General features: G+C 47.6%; 1 protein-coding gene across 8 annotated transcripts in view; it reads right to left on the reverse strand.

Moving 5' to 3' along the window:
• The window catches only part of LOC121445289 (actin-binding LIM protein 3), a 119705-nt gene extending 117512 nt beyond the window's left edge, over positions 1-2193 (reverse strand). For 2 of the 8 annotated variants that reach the window (XM_041647341.1, XM_041647339.1), the window contains exon 1: positions 1605-2032. In XM_041647341.1, coding sequence (XP_041503275.1) covers positions 1605-1617 — 13 coding nt within the window. In that variant the 5' untranslated portion in view covers positions 1618-2032. The other 6 variants (XM_041647343.1, XM_041647342.1, XM_041647335.1 and 3 more) reach the window with 5 other exon arrangements.
• Positions 2194-19165: the final 16972 nt, after the last annotated feature.

Below are 19165 nucleotides of genomic sequence, written 5' to 3' on the forward strand. Positions count from 1 at the left end.
GTTTTTCCAGTCTGAAATAGAGCTGCTAACAGAACAAGCATCTCAGGATTCTCGACGGGGAAAAGGCAGAGCCAGTTTCTATTGCCTTTCTTAGTTCCTGGGAAAACAGATGATCCATCCTTCTTGTCTATCAGTTACTGGGAAAGACTCCCATACATAAAACTCCCCCCTAGACAGAGGAAGGAGTGGCAGGCAATCCACACCTTAATTTTTCTGGAAGTACACAGATGCAAACATATAGCCCTCCGATAGTGACAGGTTAGACAGGACTTGCCCCCACCCCCTCCCCAAATCTGGTACAAAGCCAAAGCCATCATTTCAGACTGTCAGCTAAGAGGAAAATTCTTTGGCTATAAGAGGGAAAGGGAGCCCAGCCTCGCTCACTTGCCTAACACAGCTATGTAATACACAAAGGAAGACAGCGGAGACGTGAGTCACACAAATACGTAGTAAATAAATACATTTCATTTCCATCCCAGCCGCTCTGCTTTGTTTTCCTCCTCTCGGTGCCAAGGCCTTGAAATGGAGGGAGGGTCAGGAAACAGGGGTCTAGGCTGGACATAGTCTCACTCAGGTGCTGACCCACTCCCCCTGCTTGCCCCTTACTGCTTTTGTAGAACTTGTCAATTTTTAGATCAGAGGGGTCTCTGATTCAACCCTCCCGGTCTTGCAGCTGAGCACTCTGAGAGGTAGAGTCGGGACTATTCCCAAAAGTCATAGCCCCCCACTGGGAATGCATGCCGGAATCCTCCCTTGAATAGTCGTATTTGGTGCTGGGATGAACCCAGCAAGCAAGTTGACAAGAGAGCAGGACAGTGACATTTGAACTCAGTTATATCCTCCTAAGGTATTGCTCAGGTCGCATTAACTCAACCAGAGCCCATGGTTAGAACGAACGTTATTGGAGGTAGATTGTCCCTTGCTGGGTTGCTGAGAGCATTTCATAGTAGCGAGGGCCCAAACCAGGAGCAAAATGTCTGGTCCAGCCTCTGCAGGGCAGTTATTGCCTCTGCAATTACTAGAGCTGGTCCTCAAAGGGCTTGTCACTTCCTCTCATTCTCCTGGAGGCTAAGCAGCCTCCAGGCAGGTGGGCAGTCAGCCTGGACCACTGAGGGAACCGAAGCTGGATCTTTCTTCCAGACTCAAAGGTGACTTCATGAGGATTTGTTTATCAAATTGCTCTTTGCTATCCCAGGTCCGCCCAGGCCCGCCCACTGCTTCCCCGCTCTCCCCGGGACAAGTAGGGCTTCCACGGATTTCCAGATGTGGGCATGGAGGTCTCCTGGGAGCCCACCACAGTCAGACAATGGCCACACTGCTGCTTCCTAGGCCTTTCCAGGCATAGCTAAGAGACAGCAGTTTTCCCGACAGAGGCAAGTGGCGCCGCCGATTAAACATTAGCAAAAATCATCAGGAAAAGGCAGACCCCCAAAGCTCTCTCCCTGTGCCAAGGAGCTCTGAAAGCACCCGAAGGACAGAGTCCGGGGTCAGGTGTCCCCGCAGATACCGGCTTCCTTCTTCTTTCCAGGCAGCCGGGGCGCAGGCTCCTGAACCTCCCGCCCCCACCCCTGTTCCCATGGCAAAGGAGAGGAGGATCCACTTACTGCTCGTGTTCATGGTGATGCCTTCGCTGTGGATCTTTCATTCAATACGGAGGCCCCGGTTGCTTTTTAAATCTTGCGTTCTTCTGGCCTCACTCATCACCTAGGGGTGAAAAGGCAGAGCAGGGCCAGCTGTATATCCTCAGGTGCGCTCTCCCCCTGCTGGTCCCTCGCCGTCTGGGCTGGAGTCGCTGGCCTTGAAGGCTAGTGGACGAGTAGGGCAGGTGAATAGGGAGGAGGGGCAGGCCAGGAGGACTCGGGTGCCCGGTCCCCGGCACCTGGGACCCGAACCCCGGGCAGTAGCGGGGCTGGCAGCGCCGGCTCGCGTGCACCCTGTGTTATCCCAGCCGGCAGGCTGCGGAGCCCGAAGGGGGTGTGGACCACAGGGAGGCAGGGCGGGGGCACAGTGTCCCCGCCCGGCCTCGGGAGCAGCGACCCGCCCCGGGACCCACCTCTTGGCCAGCTTTGGGAGCCAGAGGCCCCTGCCCCGGCCCCTGAGAGCGGCTCATGAATCCCGCTGGTCGTCTGGGTTCTGGGATGCCAGGGCGAGCCAGGCGAAACCTGAGAGCTCGCCATCCATGATGTGGGCTCGCGGCTTGGCAGCGCGGGGGGCGCGGCCGCTCGCTGCTGCCACCTGCTGGACGCGCCGGCGCGTGTCTGAGGCTCCGCCCTGCAGGGCTTCTGCTTGGGTGCTGGGGGTGGTGGGAGGAAAAAAATAGGACTCTGATGTCCTGGGGCCAATACCTGGGGTGGTAGACTTGAGTCTAAAGGGTGAACCGATACAGGAAAAGAAAGTTATCATTGGAAGGGACTTAGAAGGAGAAACTGGCTTTGCGGGAGGAGAGCTCTTCCTTAGCTCAGGACAAGCTGGGTGCACTATGGTTTGGGGCAGGTCCCTACTGAACTGGAGCATGGGGCGGTCAGACCAGTGAATGAGACGCCGGGGATCCCTTTATCCTTTCAACTCGTGCCTGCTCCACCCATTACTCTCTTGATTCCCGAGATCACTAGATTAATTTGTTATAATCGCTTAACTCCTCTGTCTCACTAGAAATGTTCACTCTATGGGGAAAAAAAAAAGGGTCTTCTCAGTAGACTCCCACCACCACGGCCTGGCAAATAGGTGTCAGCAAATATTTGTTGACAAAATGACCGTTGACTTATGACACAACCTAATTGACACAACCCTAATTGTGGAAGGTCGAGGCACCTTCACCCTGAAGCTCTCTCATGTCTGAGGAAGGCAGCAGGTACGTGACCTCGTGACATAAGGCCACTTCAGCTTCTGCACAGTCGACTAGCTCTTCCTCAAGTTATTTTTTAGCAATTAGTTCTCATGGCTAGTTTTCAAATATTTTTTTGAGTGACAACTGACCGAAATAGGGTGGGGCTCTTTACATTCCTATGGCTGCTGACTCTCTCAGCCTAATTTATGCTTATTAAAATGTAACAACAACAAACATGGTGGCCTTGTTAGGAGCCCACAAGCTGTCTTTAGCCCATCACTTCCTAGCTGCGTGACTTCAGACAAGAGACTCAGCCTCTAAGAGTGTCAAATCTTCATCTATGAAATGGGTACAATGACAGCAGCTACCTTTTGAATTACTGTATAAAACAGAGTGGGAGGCATGGAGGTGCGATGGAGACTAATCACTAGCGCCATCCTTCACTTGCCCCTGTGCTCAGTGACAGCCCTGTCATTCCTAGACAGCTCCCTGTTGAACCTTTTCACACCTTAGCCTTTTCTAGCGACACGCAGTTTAACTGCTGGTTCTTCTACTCTGGGATTCTTTCAACAACATATCCTGACGGAAGCTGTCAAATTCAGTCCTTAGAAGAGATCTCTGGACCATGGACCCCTCTAAAAGATCCAAGAAGCTTCTATGAGGGCAATAATATTATTTTCTCTTCAAGGTTCTAAATCTAGGAAGAAAGGGTTTTTTTTTTTTTTTCAAAAGATCCCAAAGCTGTTCCTAGGAGGATGTCCACAACAATCGGAGGCAGCAGGAAAGACACAGGGGGAAGTGGGGGTGGTGATCTGCGGCTGTGGAAGTCATCAGCAAAGCAGAGCACAGGGGTGACATCTATAGGGCAGGGGGCCCTTTGTTTGCAAGTTTGTTTTGAACGTTGAGGATCCAGATGGACATAAACAAGTTCTACTTGGAAACAGGCTCCCACTTGTTGGAAAGCCCTATGACAAAAATCACTGGGAGAAAGTTTTTCTGCCTTCATTACAGGGAAGAGGGTACCAGTTGGGGCAAGCTTTAATGGCCATCGCCTTGGCCTCTGAGGCTGTGGTGGACTGCCTGTGCCATGGCTTCTCTTCACAGGTGCTCATCTCTCTTGACCTCCTGGACCTGACCAGAGTGGTGTCTAGCTCTCCTGTATCACCTTCTGCCCACACCTTCTCTCCATGCATTGCTATTAAGTAACACAGTGCTGAAGTCCTAACTTTTCTTTTGTATCCATCTTTCTCCTCCATCCCCATCCTGAAACATCTCACACTCTTCTCTGTCGTATCTGCCTGCTCCTCACCTCCGGTTCTGGTGCCGTTGCTGTACATTGGTGAATGCGTGTTCATTCACCCTCACCTTGATGCCAGCATGGAAACACAGGAGGGCTGATCATAATCTAACAACTGCCCCACTCTGCTTATGGGAGCGCTTCACTAAGGGCGAGAAATTCTATTCTTACTTTTGAAAAATAATGTGTAGTAACATGTAGAACAAAGGGGCCTTGGTTTGGAAGTATGAGATTAAATGAGAAAAGAAAACTAGAGAAAAATGTATCTGGAATATTTGTAGTCACACACACCATACACGTGGAAATATATATATATATATATATTTATAGTATTATAGACTAAGATATATAATACACATAATATAGCACATGAGGTGATTATGTTATCACCCCACAAATGGATCCTATGGGGATACCACATGCACATGCCGCTGGCATTCTCCACCTGAGATTCAGCTGACTTCTGAAGATTTGAAAATATGTTGGAAATATTTGGAAAAGTATGTTGTGTTCTTGTTGAATATGTCTAGACTTTTCTTGTCACTGCTTCTCATGTGTAAAACTACTTGTAGAGCCTTGGTCTGTATTGGGCATTCTAGGTGATCTAAAGATTACGGAAAGCACAATGAATGGAGTGCAAGGCTAATATGTACACATTTTGCCGTTGTATATACACACTGTGTCACTTATACATACACATTGTGCCATTGTATATAAAGGGCTTGTGCAGGCAAGGTTTTGGGCACTATTAAACCCATTTCCTGTTGATACTGAGTAGCAACTGTGTAGCTGTGTGTCTGTCCTGCATAAAAAAGGTCCAGGTGGGATGCATTCCCAACCACCAGTCCCTGGGTGAACATTTCTGGAATATGGAGGTTTAATAAAATTATTTGTATAAGCACCACACAGGAGAGATTTTGGAAGGCACTGGTTTTAATTCATTTATTTAGCAGCCTTTAGCTGAGCATCTATTCTGTCAGGAGGCACCGTGCTGCAGAGTCAAAGGGGAAAAGACAGCCTGTTGATGGGTGACATTATGATCACTGTCGAAGGCAAGCGAGGAGCAGCATCCCAGTCAGGTGACTCTGAGGCGAAAGGAGAAAGGGCAGTCTGAGCTGACTGGAGCGGGAGGGAGGTAAAGTACATAGAGCTAAGGAGGCGGGCTCAGTCATTGTTCCATTGCTGTGAAGAGACACCATGACTGCAGCAACTCTTATAAAGGAAAACCTTACCTAGGGTAGCTTACAGTTTCAGAAGTTCAGTCCGTTATTATCGGGACACACAGCAGCACGCAGACAGACATGGTGCTGGAGAGGTCCCTGAGAGTTCTACACTCGGATCCGCAGGCAGCAGGAAGAGGCAGTGAACCACTAGGCCTGGCTTGAGCTTCTAAAACATCAAAGCCCACCCCCCCCCAGTGACACACTTCCTCCAGTAAGGTCACACCTACTCCAACAAGGCCACACCTCCTAATAGTGCCACTCCCTATAGGCCTGTGGGGCCATTTTTCTTCAAACCACCCAGAGTCAAAGACCATAGACCAGAGAGGGAAGACAAAACTGGACACCTTGATGGTCCTAAGGGCTTCATGTGGAAAAACTGACAAGAATATAGATGGTTGTGATGAGCCCCAGTCTCTGGACTAAGGGGCCTGGTATCCATGTGGTTCTATTGGTGTGGAAAGCTAGAGACTGTGGTTCAGTCCTTATGCTGAAGGTCACGAATGTAGAGACAGTGGGATAAGATGTCTGGAAGCCAGTTCTGTCCACTATGTGGCCTTAGGCCAAACTTCAAACCCATAGATTTCTCACGCATAAAGATTCCAGCAAGACTTACCTCGCTGTGGGCATCCAAGCAGCAAAAGAAACACAGCTTGGTCCCGAGTCAGTCACCAGTAGCTGCTTATTACTCATGGCAACCTAGAAGACGCCTTTGGTGAAACTCACTGACCCAAGTCTCCATATTTATAACAGGAGGAGTGTACCGAAGGGTTCCTGAGTCCTGATATTGGTTCTGAGTGTTGGTGGATACTTAGTGGAGAGTCCTCGGTTGGAGTTAGGCATATTTGACCATTTTTAAGGTCACGTGGGAGGTCTTTAATCCCCTAGGGCACTACTGGTTCATGCTGAGACCCAGGCCCTGGGCAGATAACCCCTTCAGGAGACAGTGTTTTGTCTATTGCTTCCTAGCCCCGTGTAGGGCCCCTCCCCCAGTCTCGTCCTCTTCCACCCACCCCAGGAGATACCTAAACCTATGTGGAATTGGCAGGCCTTGGCCCTGTTGTTCTGGCTGGAACAGCTAAGCTTTTCCGCTTGTTCCTTATATTGTTTTGTAGAGAAATGTTGAAAAAAAATCAAAGTAGTTTCCAAGATGTTTGCAAGGCTTCTGGGGGGAACAAAGGGCTGGCCTTGAGATCAGAGAATTGGGGGTGACCACGTGGGGAGCTTCAGGCAAAAGTCCCCATTGCAGGATTCTGCTGAGGTCTTGTATGTATGTGGAGCTCCTGCTGATGGTCGCTCTTGTAGCAGAAGGAAGGAGCTGGGGTCCAGCCAGTTGGAGGAGACTTAAGCACTTGGCACAGTCTTGTCATTCCCTTGTCCACTGTCTGAGGCTCAGTTTCCCCATGGGTAGAATCTGAAGAGACATCAGGGAGCAGCATTCTGCCCTACCCCTCCAGGTTGCAGGTGGAGTAAGTCTTGCTTTTCACTCAATGTCTCTTCTGGCTCCAGTTCTCCTGCTGGCAGTGCTGACCACTACTGTGCTTTTAGCACTGGGTACCCAGGTCTTTCAGTGTGCATGCCCATCCATATGGGAGTTTCGTACCCACTCTTCTCATGCTTGGTTTGCTCTGCTCCCATGTCTACACAGGTGGAGCCTCCTCGTCCTCTTAGTCCTGATTCAAGGGCTAAAGTACAAAGTATGTAGACCACATGGCGTCTTCAGTGAGAGAGGTCGGCGTTTCCCACACCACAAGACTTCATTGCTCCCCAGAGTTCAGTTACTTAGTTCTTATGCCATCTTCCCCAGTTTTCCCTCTTCCTCTTTATCCACTTGGCTGCTCTTTAGGATCTAAGTTGTGTCTCTGGGTTAGGTCTTCCACTAAGATCTTTTGAGTGCTGAGGATGCACGTCCCCTTAGTCACTTAGGGTTCCAAATGGATCTCCACCCTGCAGAGAAACCCGACTTCCTTTGGTGATGAACAGCAGCGTGGAAGTGTAAGTCAAATAAACCTTTCCTCTCCAAGTTGCTTTTCGGCATGGTATTTTGTTGCAGCAATAGAAACCCTAACTAGGACATGCCCTCCCTAGCCCAGGTCTTCTTTTATCTGAATGTTACAAGCTAGGGTCTTCTTATCATCAGGTCTCACATCTAGTAAATATTACCTCCTGGAGACCCTGTCTAACTTGTCCTTCCTTCTTGGTCATAGCTATCTGAAGCCATCTTGTACAATTTGTTTGTGCTCGTTATGGACTGGGTTGTACATCAGACATAAAAGGAGTAAATGCCTCCCCATCTGGCATGTAGTGAAAATTAGTAACCACTGCTTGAATGAAAATGTGAGTGTAACAGCTTAGAATAGAACTCTGGGTTTCCTTCTAGCCTTACAGGGAGTGTAATCTCGGAGTCAGGCAGGAATGAACAGTCTGTGCCTGGATCCCTAGATCGGTCACTGCAGGCTGAAGGATGGGACCTGCTATTTAATCCAAAGGTGCCCCAGTTTGCTCATCTGGAAGATGAAGGGACTAGATGAGATGCTTCTGCACAGCTCCAAGCCTTTCCTGTGTCATAGAATATAAACAGATATGTGCTTGAATTTACCTTCTCAAATACTGTCCTGATACTAGTTTGGATGTTTTCTGTTTCTTTTTTCCCCCTTTCTCATAAAAAATGGAACAGGAAACATGTGGCAGCCTGGGTCTCTGGTGCACAGTAACGTGGAGTCCTTGATGCAAAATTTAGTCAAAGGCTATTTTTTTTAAAATCCCTGTCATTATTTGCTCTTCAAATAACCTTCGGTTCTGCCATTTTTTTTATTAGTGTCTTGGCATGATAGTAGAGCAAAAACACTGGTCTATTATGAATCTGGCTACATAAGCATGCTGAAGAACATATAATATTTATCTCCAACTCCCTTGTTCTTGCATGTGGAGCAGAGGTGGAGATGGCTGAAGTCCTGAATTTCTACAGTAGAAAGAAGCTGGGTCAGTCTGGTCTTGGGACAGGTTCTGATTTCAGAACTGTCTCCTTTTGTCTGTAGAGAGGTAACTGATCAGGTGTTGGTCTGGTAACCGAAGGCCAAGAGCATAAAAAGCCTCCTTTTACACAGAGCTGGGCACCGTGCAAAAGAGACCTTGCATCCATTAGCTCCTTTAATTTTAATTTTCCTGGGAGGCCTGCAGCATAGAGATTATTGTTATTTTTTCACAGGAAGAAAGTAAACCTGAGACAGAAAATCAAATATTGTAGCTCACATCATGGTTGTTTCTTTTATAATGGTACAAAATAAAATATCTTAATGCAAGTCTGGTTGTGCCAGAAGATGCACCTAGTAACATCTCTAATAGTCATAGTCCCTAATAGTCATACCTGAATCAACACTTGTGTGCTGTTTATATCCGTTCATGTGTGTGCACGGGCACATGAAGGGCAGGAGTTGACACTGGTGTCTTCCTCAATTGCTTTCCACCCTAGTTTTGAAACCTGGAGCTCAAGTATCTGGTCAGATTGGTTGACCAATGAGCTCCTGCAATCCATCTATCCCCATCTTCCCTGCCTTGGGACTAGGAGGCCAGTTTTCACTGGTGCTAGGATCTAAACTCAGGTCTCCACGCTTTCATGGGAAGCACTTTACTGACTGGATCATCTCTATAGCCACCAGTCAACATTTAAAAGGCTGAGTTTGCATCAGATTTGAAAAGGAATTATGACAAAAGCAGGAGAGGTACTTGGGAAGAAGTTGAATGGGAGTGGGCTAAGAAGCGTTAACTGGAGCTACGGATATAATCAAAACACACTATATCCATGTATGATTGTCAATGAGTAAACTTTCAAATATTAAGAGAATTATGATGCGAATCAATGAGTGAGCAGCCCTTACAAGAGAAACCAGCCACATTTATGCATTTGGTTTCCTGAAATAGCCCTTGCTCAGGGACTCAGTGGCTTGATGTCTGAGAAAATAAAGGCTGAGAGACTGTGAGGAAAATGCCCAATTCCATTTAGATTGCTGGCAGCTAAGGTGGTACCCAAACCTAGCTACTTGGCTCCTCAGCCATGCAACTATCCTGCCTTGTGGAAAGAGCAAGGTCTCTGGGGTTTCCATTTCTGATGACTTGTCTGTAATTTTTCTTGGGATCTGTGGCAATATTTTCAAACATCATTGACTGAGTTAGTTGCCCAAGATGCTGCCGGGTGCGAGCTTCCCAGAATACAGCACGGTTTCTCTATGACATGGCGTTGTGAGCAGGGTGTTCTTGTGGGTGCTCTACCGTTCACTGGGAATGCTTTGCGGCTTACATACTCCTGTCTCGTGTAGTAATAAGAAGCTAGTAGTGGTCGTGATAATCGAAAAGGCTCCAGGTTGGGTGTCCTCAGGAAGACAAATCCTCCCTGATAAACTCTGCAGAAAACCCGAACAGACGAACAGCCCCTACTTTGCTCCAAGCTAAGGTTGCACACATTGCATTTCCATCATGTTAGGTATTAGTGACTCAAAATTTAGGAGTCTGCAACTCTTATCACAGGGTTTTCAGGCCAGTATAAATTGATGAGCTTGAGAGAGCGCTATGTCTGTAGTATCAGAGCTACCCTAAGTGGGCGTAGAACCAAGAGGTCCACAGCTCCACTGTTCACATCCTTCTGACTGAGGGCCTCCACTCCTGCAGAGGAATTGCAGAGGTGGTGGTGGTGGGGTGCAGGTTGTGGTCCTACTGCTGGATTACCACAGAAGAGCTGGCCAGACCACGCAGAGGGTCCTGCCTCAGCCTCCCAGATGCAGGCTGCATTTTGATAAGACCCCAGGTAGCTCGTTTCCACCCTAAGACCGGAGACATAGCAGTCGATATCATGCACACGCACGCTAAGAACAGAGAGCTAGTCTGTGGCGTTTAATTGGATCCCTGTCACCAGCTGTCACTTTGGTTGGCTGTACAGTGTGTGGATGAGTCTGTGCCACTCGTTTGCCCGATCTCCATAGGAACGTGGCTTTGTGAAGGTTAGGAGCATCCGGACTTTCCTAATGAGCCAAGCTCCTAAAGATGAGCTTTGTGTTTCTGGTTCATTTTGCATTTTTATTTATTTGTTTATATTTTGGCTTGTTTATAGACAAGTTCTCTCACTAGTCAGAAACTACCCCAGTAGCCTAGGCTGGCTGGTCAGTGAGCCCCAGACCACCCCCACTTTAGGGGTTACGAATGCATGGCCATCCTGCCTGTTTTTATCTTCTGTGGGAGCAAAGTCATTCTCATACTTCTATGGCAAATACTTCACCAACTGGGGCTAGCACTCCAGTCCTCTCCCTTCTAAGTTTTACACAGTGAAGCAACCATGTGGTGGTTTCTGTTTCCTTCAACCCCCTCCCAGAATCTATGTGAAGCCTGTCTGTCTCTGCCGTTATTGGACATGAAGCCTCGGAGAAGTTATTGGACTATCTCAGACCTTAGATTTCCTCCCCGCTAATACCAAGGCGGAATGCTGGCTTTGAAGGCATGGTGAAGGACGTCACAAATTGTGACTTTGGAGATGCTTCAGAAATAGGTAGTTCTGTGCGGTCAATGGTAGGGTGTTTATCTATCTATCTATCTATCTATCTATCTATCTATCTATCTATCTATCTATTTATATTTTGACAACTGTTGCTAGTGGGCATGAAAAAGATCACGAAGACTCTGAAGCCCAATTGCTCTGCCCATGCTGCCCCCTGCTGGCGAAGTTTTTAATTAACCAGTGTGGGTTAGAAGAATGGGAAACAAATCCCAGAGCCCAGAATTGTGTATCTTGCCCTCTCAAGCTTGTAAAAGGCACCACGTGGCAAAGTTTGCCAATACCGTTGCTAATCCGAATTCCCTAGGAAGCATCGAAAAATTCCCAGGGACTTTGTGTTAGCGGTTCCGATTCTCCACGTGAAGAGTCAGCTCTGGGGCTCCGTGTGTTCTAAACCTGCCCAAATGATCCAGGAGTGCCGCCGGTCCCTGAGTGCCGCTTAAAGCGTGATGGCAGGACCTTGACTGGTGGATGCTATACCGGAAGGACAATGTGAAACAGGGAAAGCATTGGGCCATTAAGCCGTGACTCAGACATCACATACCCGAACTCCTGGAGGAGGATCTGGGTACACAACTCCCAGAAGGAGTTGGCCTAGAGCCTTCCAAAGGAAAGCAGATGTGTGAAGAGATTAAAGAGGGCCAGGGACTGAAAGAGGAATGCTTGGTTTGCTCAAGGTCATCCACAGAAACGTGTCACTAAAACACCCAAGATGAGACAGCGGTCAGGACGCCCCTTATCATAAAAATAAGTGAATGGAGCCTAATAGCAAATGATGCACAGTGCTCAGCACGTGGCTTCATTTTTTTTCTTTGCTTATGAGATAAATAACTTGCAAAAGTCTTCTGTGGCAGTTCAAGGGCACGAGGAGAGAAGTAGGCAAGCTGATCTAGGTCTGAGGCACCGGAAAGGAATCTTCTTGTTTCTCTGAGGACAGGTAGAGCTGGTTTGATCTGGATGCACTTCCGTGTAGCCTTTCCTGTTGAAGCAGATTTTATCTCCATCCCAGCTGCAGTCACCTTTTGCTCACCTGGGCATCTCTTCCTCCTCATTCTCTTGCCCATTCTGGGTGCACAGGCAATCCCCGAAACCTGCAGAACCTGCCACCTTCCCACACTGTGTACAGCTCTAAGGGACAGAATTCGAGCACCTGTGAGCCTTTCTGAGCTTCTCTCGGAGCTATTCTGTAGGACAAATCCGTTATTTATTCCCATCCAAAATATCAATAATGGTGATTCATATTTGTTATATGGTTTTACTTGCCTGTAAAGGAATGTAGCTTAAAACTGACCGAGTCAGGGTTTGGATGGGGAACTTTGACCTCAGATTTAATGGCCAGTGTATCTCAGTATTCAGAGCAAATGAAATGAGGATAAATGTTTGCTATCCTATCAGCCAACAGATGATCTTGTTGGTCATTCTGTGCAGGTCAGAAGACAAAGTTAAGCTCAGGGTGGGAGTCAGGTTGGAGGGGTGTGTCCCTCTGTATATCTGTGTTCCTTTTCCTCGTCTGCTCTTGAGTAGTCTGTGCTGGGGGAGTGTGCTTTTGAGAAGGATGGGGCAGGGTTCTCCAAAAGCATGGTTATACAGAGAACACGGCTGAAAGGAGCTCTGTGATCAGGAAGACGATGGTATGACTATATCATATGACATTCATGAAAAATAGATGGAATTTCCCTGAGATCTTTCCATAGAGCCTGCCCCCTGCCGCTCAGGAAGGGGTCTCTGCCAGCCTGCAGGAGACTATAGGCTGTGTGGTGGTTTGAACAAGGAATGCCTCCCCCTAGGGTCAGGTGTTTCAATCCTTGGTCCTAGCTGGTGGTGCTATTTGGGAAGGTTATGGAACCTTTAGGAGGCAGAGCCTTGCTGGAGGAAGTGTGTCACGGGAAGTGGGCTTTGTGAGTGCATGGCTGTGCTCCATTTCCGGTTCGCTCTCTGCTTCCTGCCTGGGGACAGAAACGCTATCTCTCAGCTGCCCGTCCCAGCTGCCTGCTGCCATGTGTCTTGGATTCTTCCTTGGGAATCATAAGCCCGAATAAACTCTTTGTGTTTGGCCATGGCATTTTATCACAGGAATAAGGAGCCCAGGAAGAAGATAGACTCTGTAGTGACTGGAGCCCGCATGTTGTGGGACACACAGTATCACAGGGCTTCCTTCTTCTCTCTCGGACGCTCAAAATTGTGTTTGCGACAAGGGTGGGGTGGGGTGGGGGAGGGTGCTTGCCTGCTGGGTCGCAATAGACTAGAAGACCCTGACCTCCCTTCTAAGGGCTCCTGTGACCTCTGGCCCTTACCCAGTGATACCCCCCCCCCACTTCCCTTACATACATGTCTGTAATGACACATTCACAAATAAATCATTTTGCAAAAACTACAGATAATGCAGAGTGTTTAAAAAATTAAGACGGCGTCTCTTCCCCTAACGCCCATTACTTTTCTCATTGTCGAGATAAGATACCTAACAAAAAGCAACTTAAGGAAGACAAGGTGTGTTTTGTTCTCATATTCAAGGGTCCATTATGGCGGCAGGAGCCTGAAGCAGCTGGTCACAGGACATCTGCTGGCAGAAAGGAGAGACTGAAGCTTTGTGTTCAAGTCTTCTTTTCATTCAGTCCAAGACTCTGACTACAGAGAATGACCTTGCTCACCTCTAGGGTGGGTCTTCCCACCTCACTTAGCCCAGTGTAGATAGTCCTTCACAGACGTGCCCAGAAGCTTGTTACCATGGTGATACAGAGTTGACAATAACACCATCTTGGCCCCAGTTCCTTGCACAGTTGTGAGAGGCAGGGTGTGGCCCGTGCTATCTGCCAGTCCCCCTTCTAGCAGAGGAGGGGGTACCCAGTTTATTCTTGGAGGGAACAGATACATGCCAACTGCCATGGCGAGGAAGCCTCCTGTGCACTTCACATATGTATGTATACTTTTTCACAAATGGGTTCATACTGACTCCATGGTACTGCCAGTTTCTCTTCCCTTTCTCCTCCTCCTCCTTTTACGTAATATGTCTTATCTTCAGATTCCTTCCTTTATTCTCGACACCCACTTGTTTCTCCCTGCTAGATAACCACCCCACCTCCACGGGCATTCTCATCTCTCATCCCTCACTGTTTCCATGATGCTTGGTCAGTCTCCTCCAGGTGTGAACACCCCTCAGAGAAGGATACCCAGCGGGACTCACTGGCCAGCAGGTCCCTCTTCCCTATCCCCATTGGTGAATTTGATGCCTAAGTTCTAAATTCCTCTGGAAGCTGAGCTGAACTGAAGAGAAATTCTTTTCCCTGGGAGTGGTAGGGAGTGTCAGTCCTGGGCTGGGGTCATGAATTTCATGTATGTGTGCCTGCATGCGTGTGCGTGCACATACACGTACTCCTACTACCTCAATGTGCTGTGGGGAGCCTAATCATTAACATGGACCACACAGCGTTAGTGTGCTGTAAACCAAGGACTCCAAACCAAGTCCTTAGACATGAGTTCCAGCACAGACAGGCATGGCCACAGATATTGCCTCAGTTTCTCTACCTTTAAACGGGCCCGGAAGAGAAGGAGGAGTGGAGGGGCAGATGTGCTGCTGCTGTAGGCCACTTCCACGCTCACTGCTGGTAAGGGACCTCAATTGTCTATCCTTTCACCAAGCAATGGGGAACTGACATTTGGGAAGGAGCCACTGGCCCTTCTGGGTGAGGCTGGAACAGCATCCTGATGACCTCTGCCTTGGTCAGCAGCCACCTTTCCTCCTGGAACAGCTGCTTCTGGCTCCTCAGCTGACCTCTGATCAGGGCGTATCCCGAAAGCTGAGCTGAGGGCAACAGCTCAACAGCGTTTCAGCTGGCTGCCGGCCTACCCCTGACAGATGCCTGGGCCAGCAGTGAGGAAGAGTGGGAAGGACAAAGGTCCCAGGGTCACACTGTCAGGTTCTAATTCTGACTCCGTTCTCCCCTGTTGGCTGAGAGGATCGGGAAACATGGACTCTCACTTTCCTCAGCTTTTGATTGGGGAGACTCTTCACTCAGAATGCTGCGAGGATTGAATGAGGTTTTCTTATTTTTATTGCATTCACGGTGTTCAATAAGCATTTTTATTATCGGCATCTGGAGCAGAACGGTCCTGCAGGTGCCCAATAAATGTGCACCAAGTAGATGATAGCCGCAAGTCTCCAGTGGAGGGCGGGCGTCAAGGACCGGCTTTATTTCTGCCTAACTTCCATTCAAACCAAATATACTGCTCCTTCAGACTCTACTAACCTTTCCCGAAGCATACCTCCAGCCTCCTGCCCTGCCACGCGCTGTAGTAATTCCCTCATCGGGAATGTTCTCCTCACCTGCCGGCTGCTGTAAGAACCCCACCCTTTATCCCAACTGGAAGTCCTGTCTTCCTTTTTGTATTCCCGGGATTTTTCTCTGCTCTTTGAATTCCATGTTTACATTTTCAGTCCGTATCTTTCTTGCAAATTCTGCCCTGTGGATTCAGTATCTCCGTTTGGACATCCACCCTCCTCTCAGCTAAGCCAGTCCCGCTCCCGAAGTCTCCCATACCAATTACCTGTAACTCTGTCTTTCTTAGTGCCCAGGCTGGTGACATCTTACTAGTCCATTGCTACCACTACGGTCAGGGCCAATGACTTCTACCTTTGCGCCTCTCTACCCACTCTCGACCAGAGTGATTCACCAGCGTTCGGCAGAGATTGCCGAAGTGGTCCACGGTTCCCTCAGGGTGAATGCCAGTGTCCCAGTCACAGCTCGCCATGCTTTGCAAACCACGTACCTCCCTGATTGTCTCCTACTATGCCGCTGGCTCTTTCCGTGCATTCTGAGCCGTCTCCTCTCCCTCCTGTTCTTCCTCCTCATCCCCTTCTTCCATGTCCTCCTCCACCTTCTATTTCTTTTCAACAATATTTTGCTACATATTCTAGGGTAGCCTCAAACTCACTATCTTCCTGCCTCAGTCTCGGAAGGATTACAGGTGCGCACCATTGTACCTACATCCAGCCTTTCTTACCTCGCTTTGTTAGGCATAACAATCTTCAAACACATCCTGCCAAGAGGCAGTTGGGCAGCCAGTAGCAGGCACTAGGTTGGGATGGGATGGTTGGTGAGAAGCCTGGGTATCCATTCTCTGCTAAGCCTGGCCGTGTCCCCTTAACTAGAGTTGGGGCACCTGTTCTAACAACCCCTTGACAGCAGACCTTCCTCCTTGGCAGCCTGCTTGCTGGTCCAAGTGCCAGCAATCTTGCTCTCTGCTGCCCCCTTCTGGCAGGACAAGGCCTGGCGCTTGACTGACCATCCACAGGCTTGGAAATAATCTCTTCATGCAATACACTCCAATTATGTTTTTAAAAATATTTCTCATAACCTGTAACTCAGCATTCCATATTTGCTTGTTTCTTACTGTCCGAGAGCAGGAATTTGCCTGTTGTTTCCCTGATGAACTAGAGAAATTGCTGGTTTATCTTAGGTGATGGGGGCATGCTTGCTGAATGAGAACACAAAGCACACCCCTTTGTCCTCATCTTTCAGAGACTATAAGTGCATACTCCTTTAACACCTAGAGTCTAAGTCTGTATCTCATTCTGTCAACTAGACTGTGAGATCTTCCAGGAGAAGAACCGTTATAAAGCAAAGGCCGTTAGGACCTGGCCTACAGGTGAATTTGTTTGTACTTAAGCGTCAGCTCCTTGGATTTCAACTCTATTCCGAGCTACCTTTCCAGTGCCAAGAATTAGGATTTTTTTCACTTAAAGGTGCAGATTTCTGGTTTTCATAAAAAAGTCAAAGGTCTAATTTTATTCTAGGTCATGTTGCCCTAAAACAAGTGGGGCCCTGATCCTTAGATTGGTCGAATCTCATACTATGTAACATGGATACGCCTCTTCCAGCTTTCTAGAGCAGAGTGGCACCCGGGTGACTTTACTCGTTAATTGCTGGCTTGTCCCTTGTAGACACAGGGCTTTTCAAACCCTAATCAATATATACGAAGGGAGCAACGGACGTGTGATTTTGGCACTGTGATATTGACAAGGGAGAAATGTGGGTTGAGTTGAATTCTGCTTCTAACCCGTTTTCCTCCTTAACGACTCATCTTGGCGATTGATGCTGCTGTCTCCAAGCACAGCTGCGGGTTTCTTCAGTTATCTCAGTTCTGCTTTCTGGTTTATGAAGGGTGATTATTAAGTGCATACATATTGCACGAGTCCCTTACTAAGTGCCCACATAGTGTATGAGCCCCAAAGAAGACCTAAGGACTCTGAGGACACTATCACCTAACTTTGGGTTGCAAACCTGAAGGCTATTATCAACATATGCCAAATGTGATTCTTTTCAAGTATATATGTATTCCATGCCACGGTAAATAATATTCCAGACTATGGAATTAACTTTCTCCAGTTTTTAAGGAATGAAACAATGCAAAGCCTATCCTCTGACCAGTATGAAATTAAAAGAGAGGTGGATGAGGGAACGGCAGAGGGGAAACTCCAAATAATTAGAAAATAAAATCCTACACTTATCAATAAGCATAAAGGAAATTCTAAACCTTTTTACATTGAGGAGTTAAACCCCAATCTATAAAATTGGCATGATCATAGCCAAAGAATAGCCTGGAGAGACTATGTAGTATTAACACTTAGGAAAGGAGAAAAATCTTGTAATGGCAAACTTATCTAGTAGCTTTAGAAATGAGAGCAAGGAGATATAAAGAAATAAAGGTAAGTGTAGAAGTCTATAAAATAGAGAACAGGAGTGCAGAAGAAATAATTTGTAAACTTCTATAAAACAACTGTAACATAAACTGCCAGCTAGTCTAAGGAAAAAAGAGAAGACAGAAAAAGAGAAAAATGGATTAGCTATAGCTCACACCGAAACTGGTAGAACAGGTTCTGGAGATGAATGAGAAAACCACTTGTCAGGCATGCCTGAAGGTCTGAGTTCGAGTCCCAGAAACTCTTGTAAAAGCCAAACATATTGGTGTGAGTGTCCATCATTCCAGCACTGCTAACAGAGGCAGGAGAATACTCAGGAGTTCATAGGCCAGCTAGCTTGGCATACACAGGAGAACAATAGAAGCCCTGTCCCAAATAAGGTGGATGGGGACTGATGCCCAAATTGTCCTCTGACCTCCACACTTATGCTATGGAATGCACACACATATGCACACGCATGCACACACGCAGGCACACACGTATATGTGCACAAACCTGGCATCCACATTATAAGAAAAATATGGCTTTACAGCAGTCAGGGAAATGCTCTGTGAAGAGACAAGAATGAACCTTGATTCAGCCTATTTTAGGTACCAGTTTTGGGTCAAGAGGTCAAGAGTCTGACCACCGGTTTACTTTTGACCGTATTTAAGCACAGCACAATTTTGGAGAAAAGTTTTCTGATAAAAATTAACTCAGCCCCATAAGAAACAGAACTTAAGACATGCTTACATTGGAGCTCTTTACAAAGCATGTGTAGTTTTGTCCACTGCCGGGCGGTGGTGGTGCACGCCTTTAATCCCAGCACTCGGGAGGCAGAGGCAGGCGGATCTCTGTGAGTTCGAGACCAGCCGGGTCTACAAGAGCTAGTTCCAGGACAGGCTCCAAAACCACAGAGAAACCCTGTCTCGAAAAAAAAAAAAGCTTTGTCCATAAGATGTATTCTCTTTGACTTAGAAACAGTGCTCAAGATAAGGTTCTAGAGAGAATGACTGAGCTAAACATGCTGCCAGTGGGTATCAGGATTGGCCTGGCCCTAAGGCAACACAGAAGTCACTTAGGCTGTTGTAAAGTACAACTGACATCTCTCACAAGAATTAGTTTTATGGTCTAGAAGCAATGGTCAAGCATTTAGGGGGAAAGGTCTGGGATAAACAAACATATTATTCTGGGAACCTGGCTTACCAGGTAGCAAAGGATTGCCAGGTTGTAAACTATATCCATTCTTGACTCCAGTAGGAACAGGTTAAACGTCTCCTTTCTTAGAAGGACGCCTGTGTGTTTAACTTTCCTGGCTTCTCCCTTGCTTATCTGTGGGCACAAACACTTTTTGCCCTTTATAGCAATAGAATCAGAATGGAGCGCAAGAATTTACTCAGAAAACAGTGCCCAGGGAAGTACTGAGTAATTTATTGGAGATCTTTGGGTGTGTCACTAATCTCTCTTCTCATGTTTGTACTCAGCCCTTATTTTTCCTACCTCGATTGTGAGAACTCAGGGTTTTAGGTCATGTGTCAATTGCATTCTCCTGCTTGCCTGCCCATCCAAAGAGGTACCGTCTTAGTTGGGGTTTCTGCTCCTG

This window comes from Microtus oregoni, unplaced genomic scaffold (genome assembly GCF_018167655.1).
Source record: "Microtus oregoni isolate MIOR12 unplaced genomic scaffold, Mior012 000172F_ref0000184, whole genome shotgun sequence".
NCBI lineage: Eukaryota > Metazoa > Chordata > Mammalia > Rodentia > Cricetidae > Microtus > Microtus oregoni.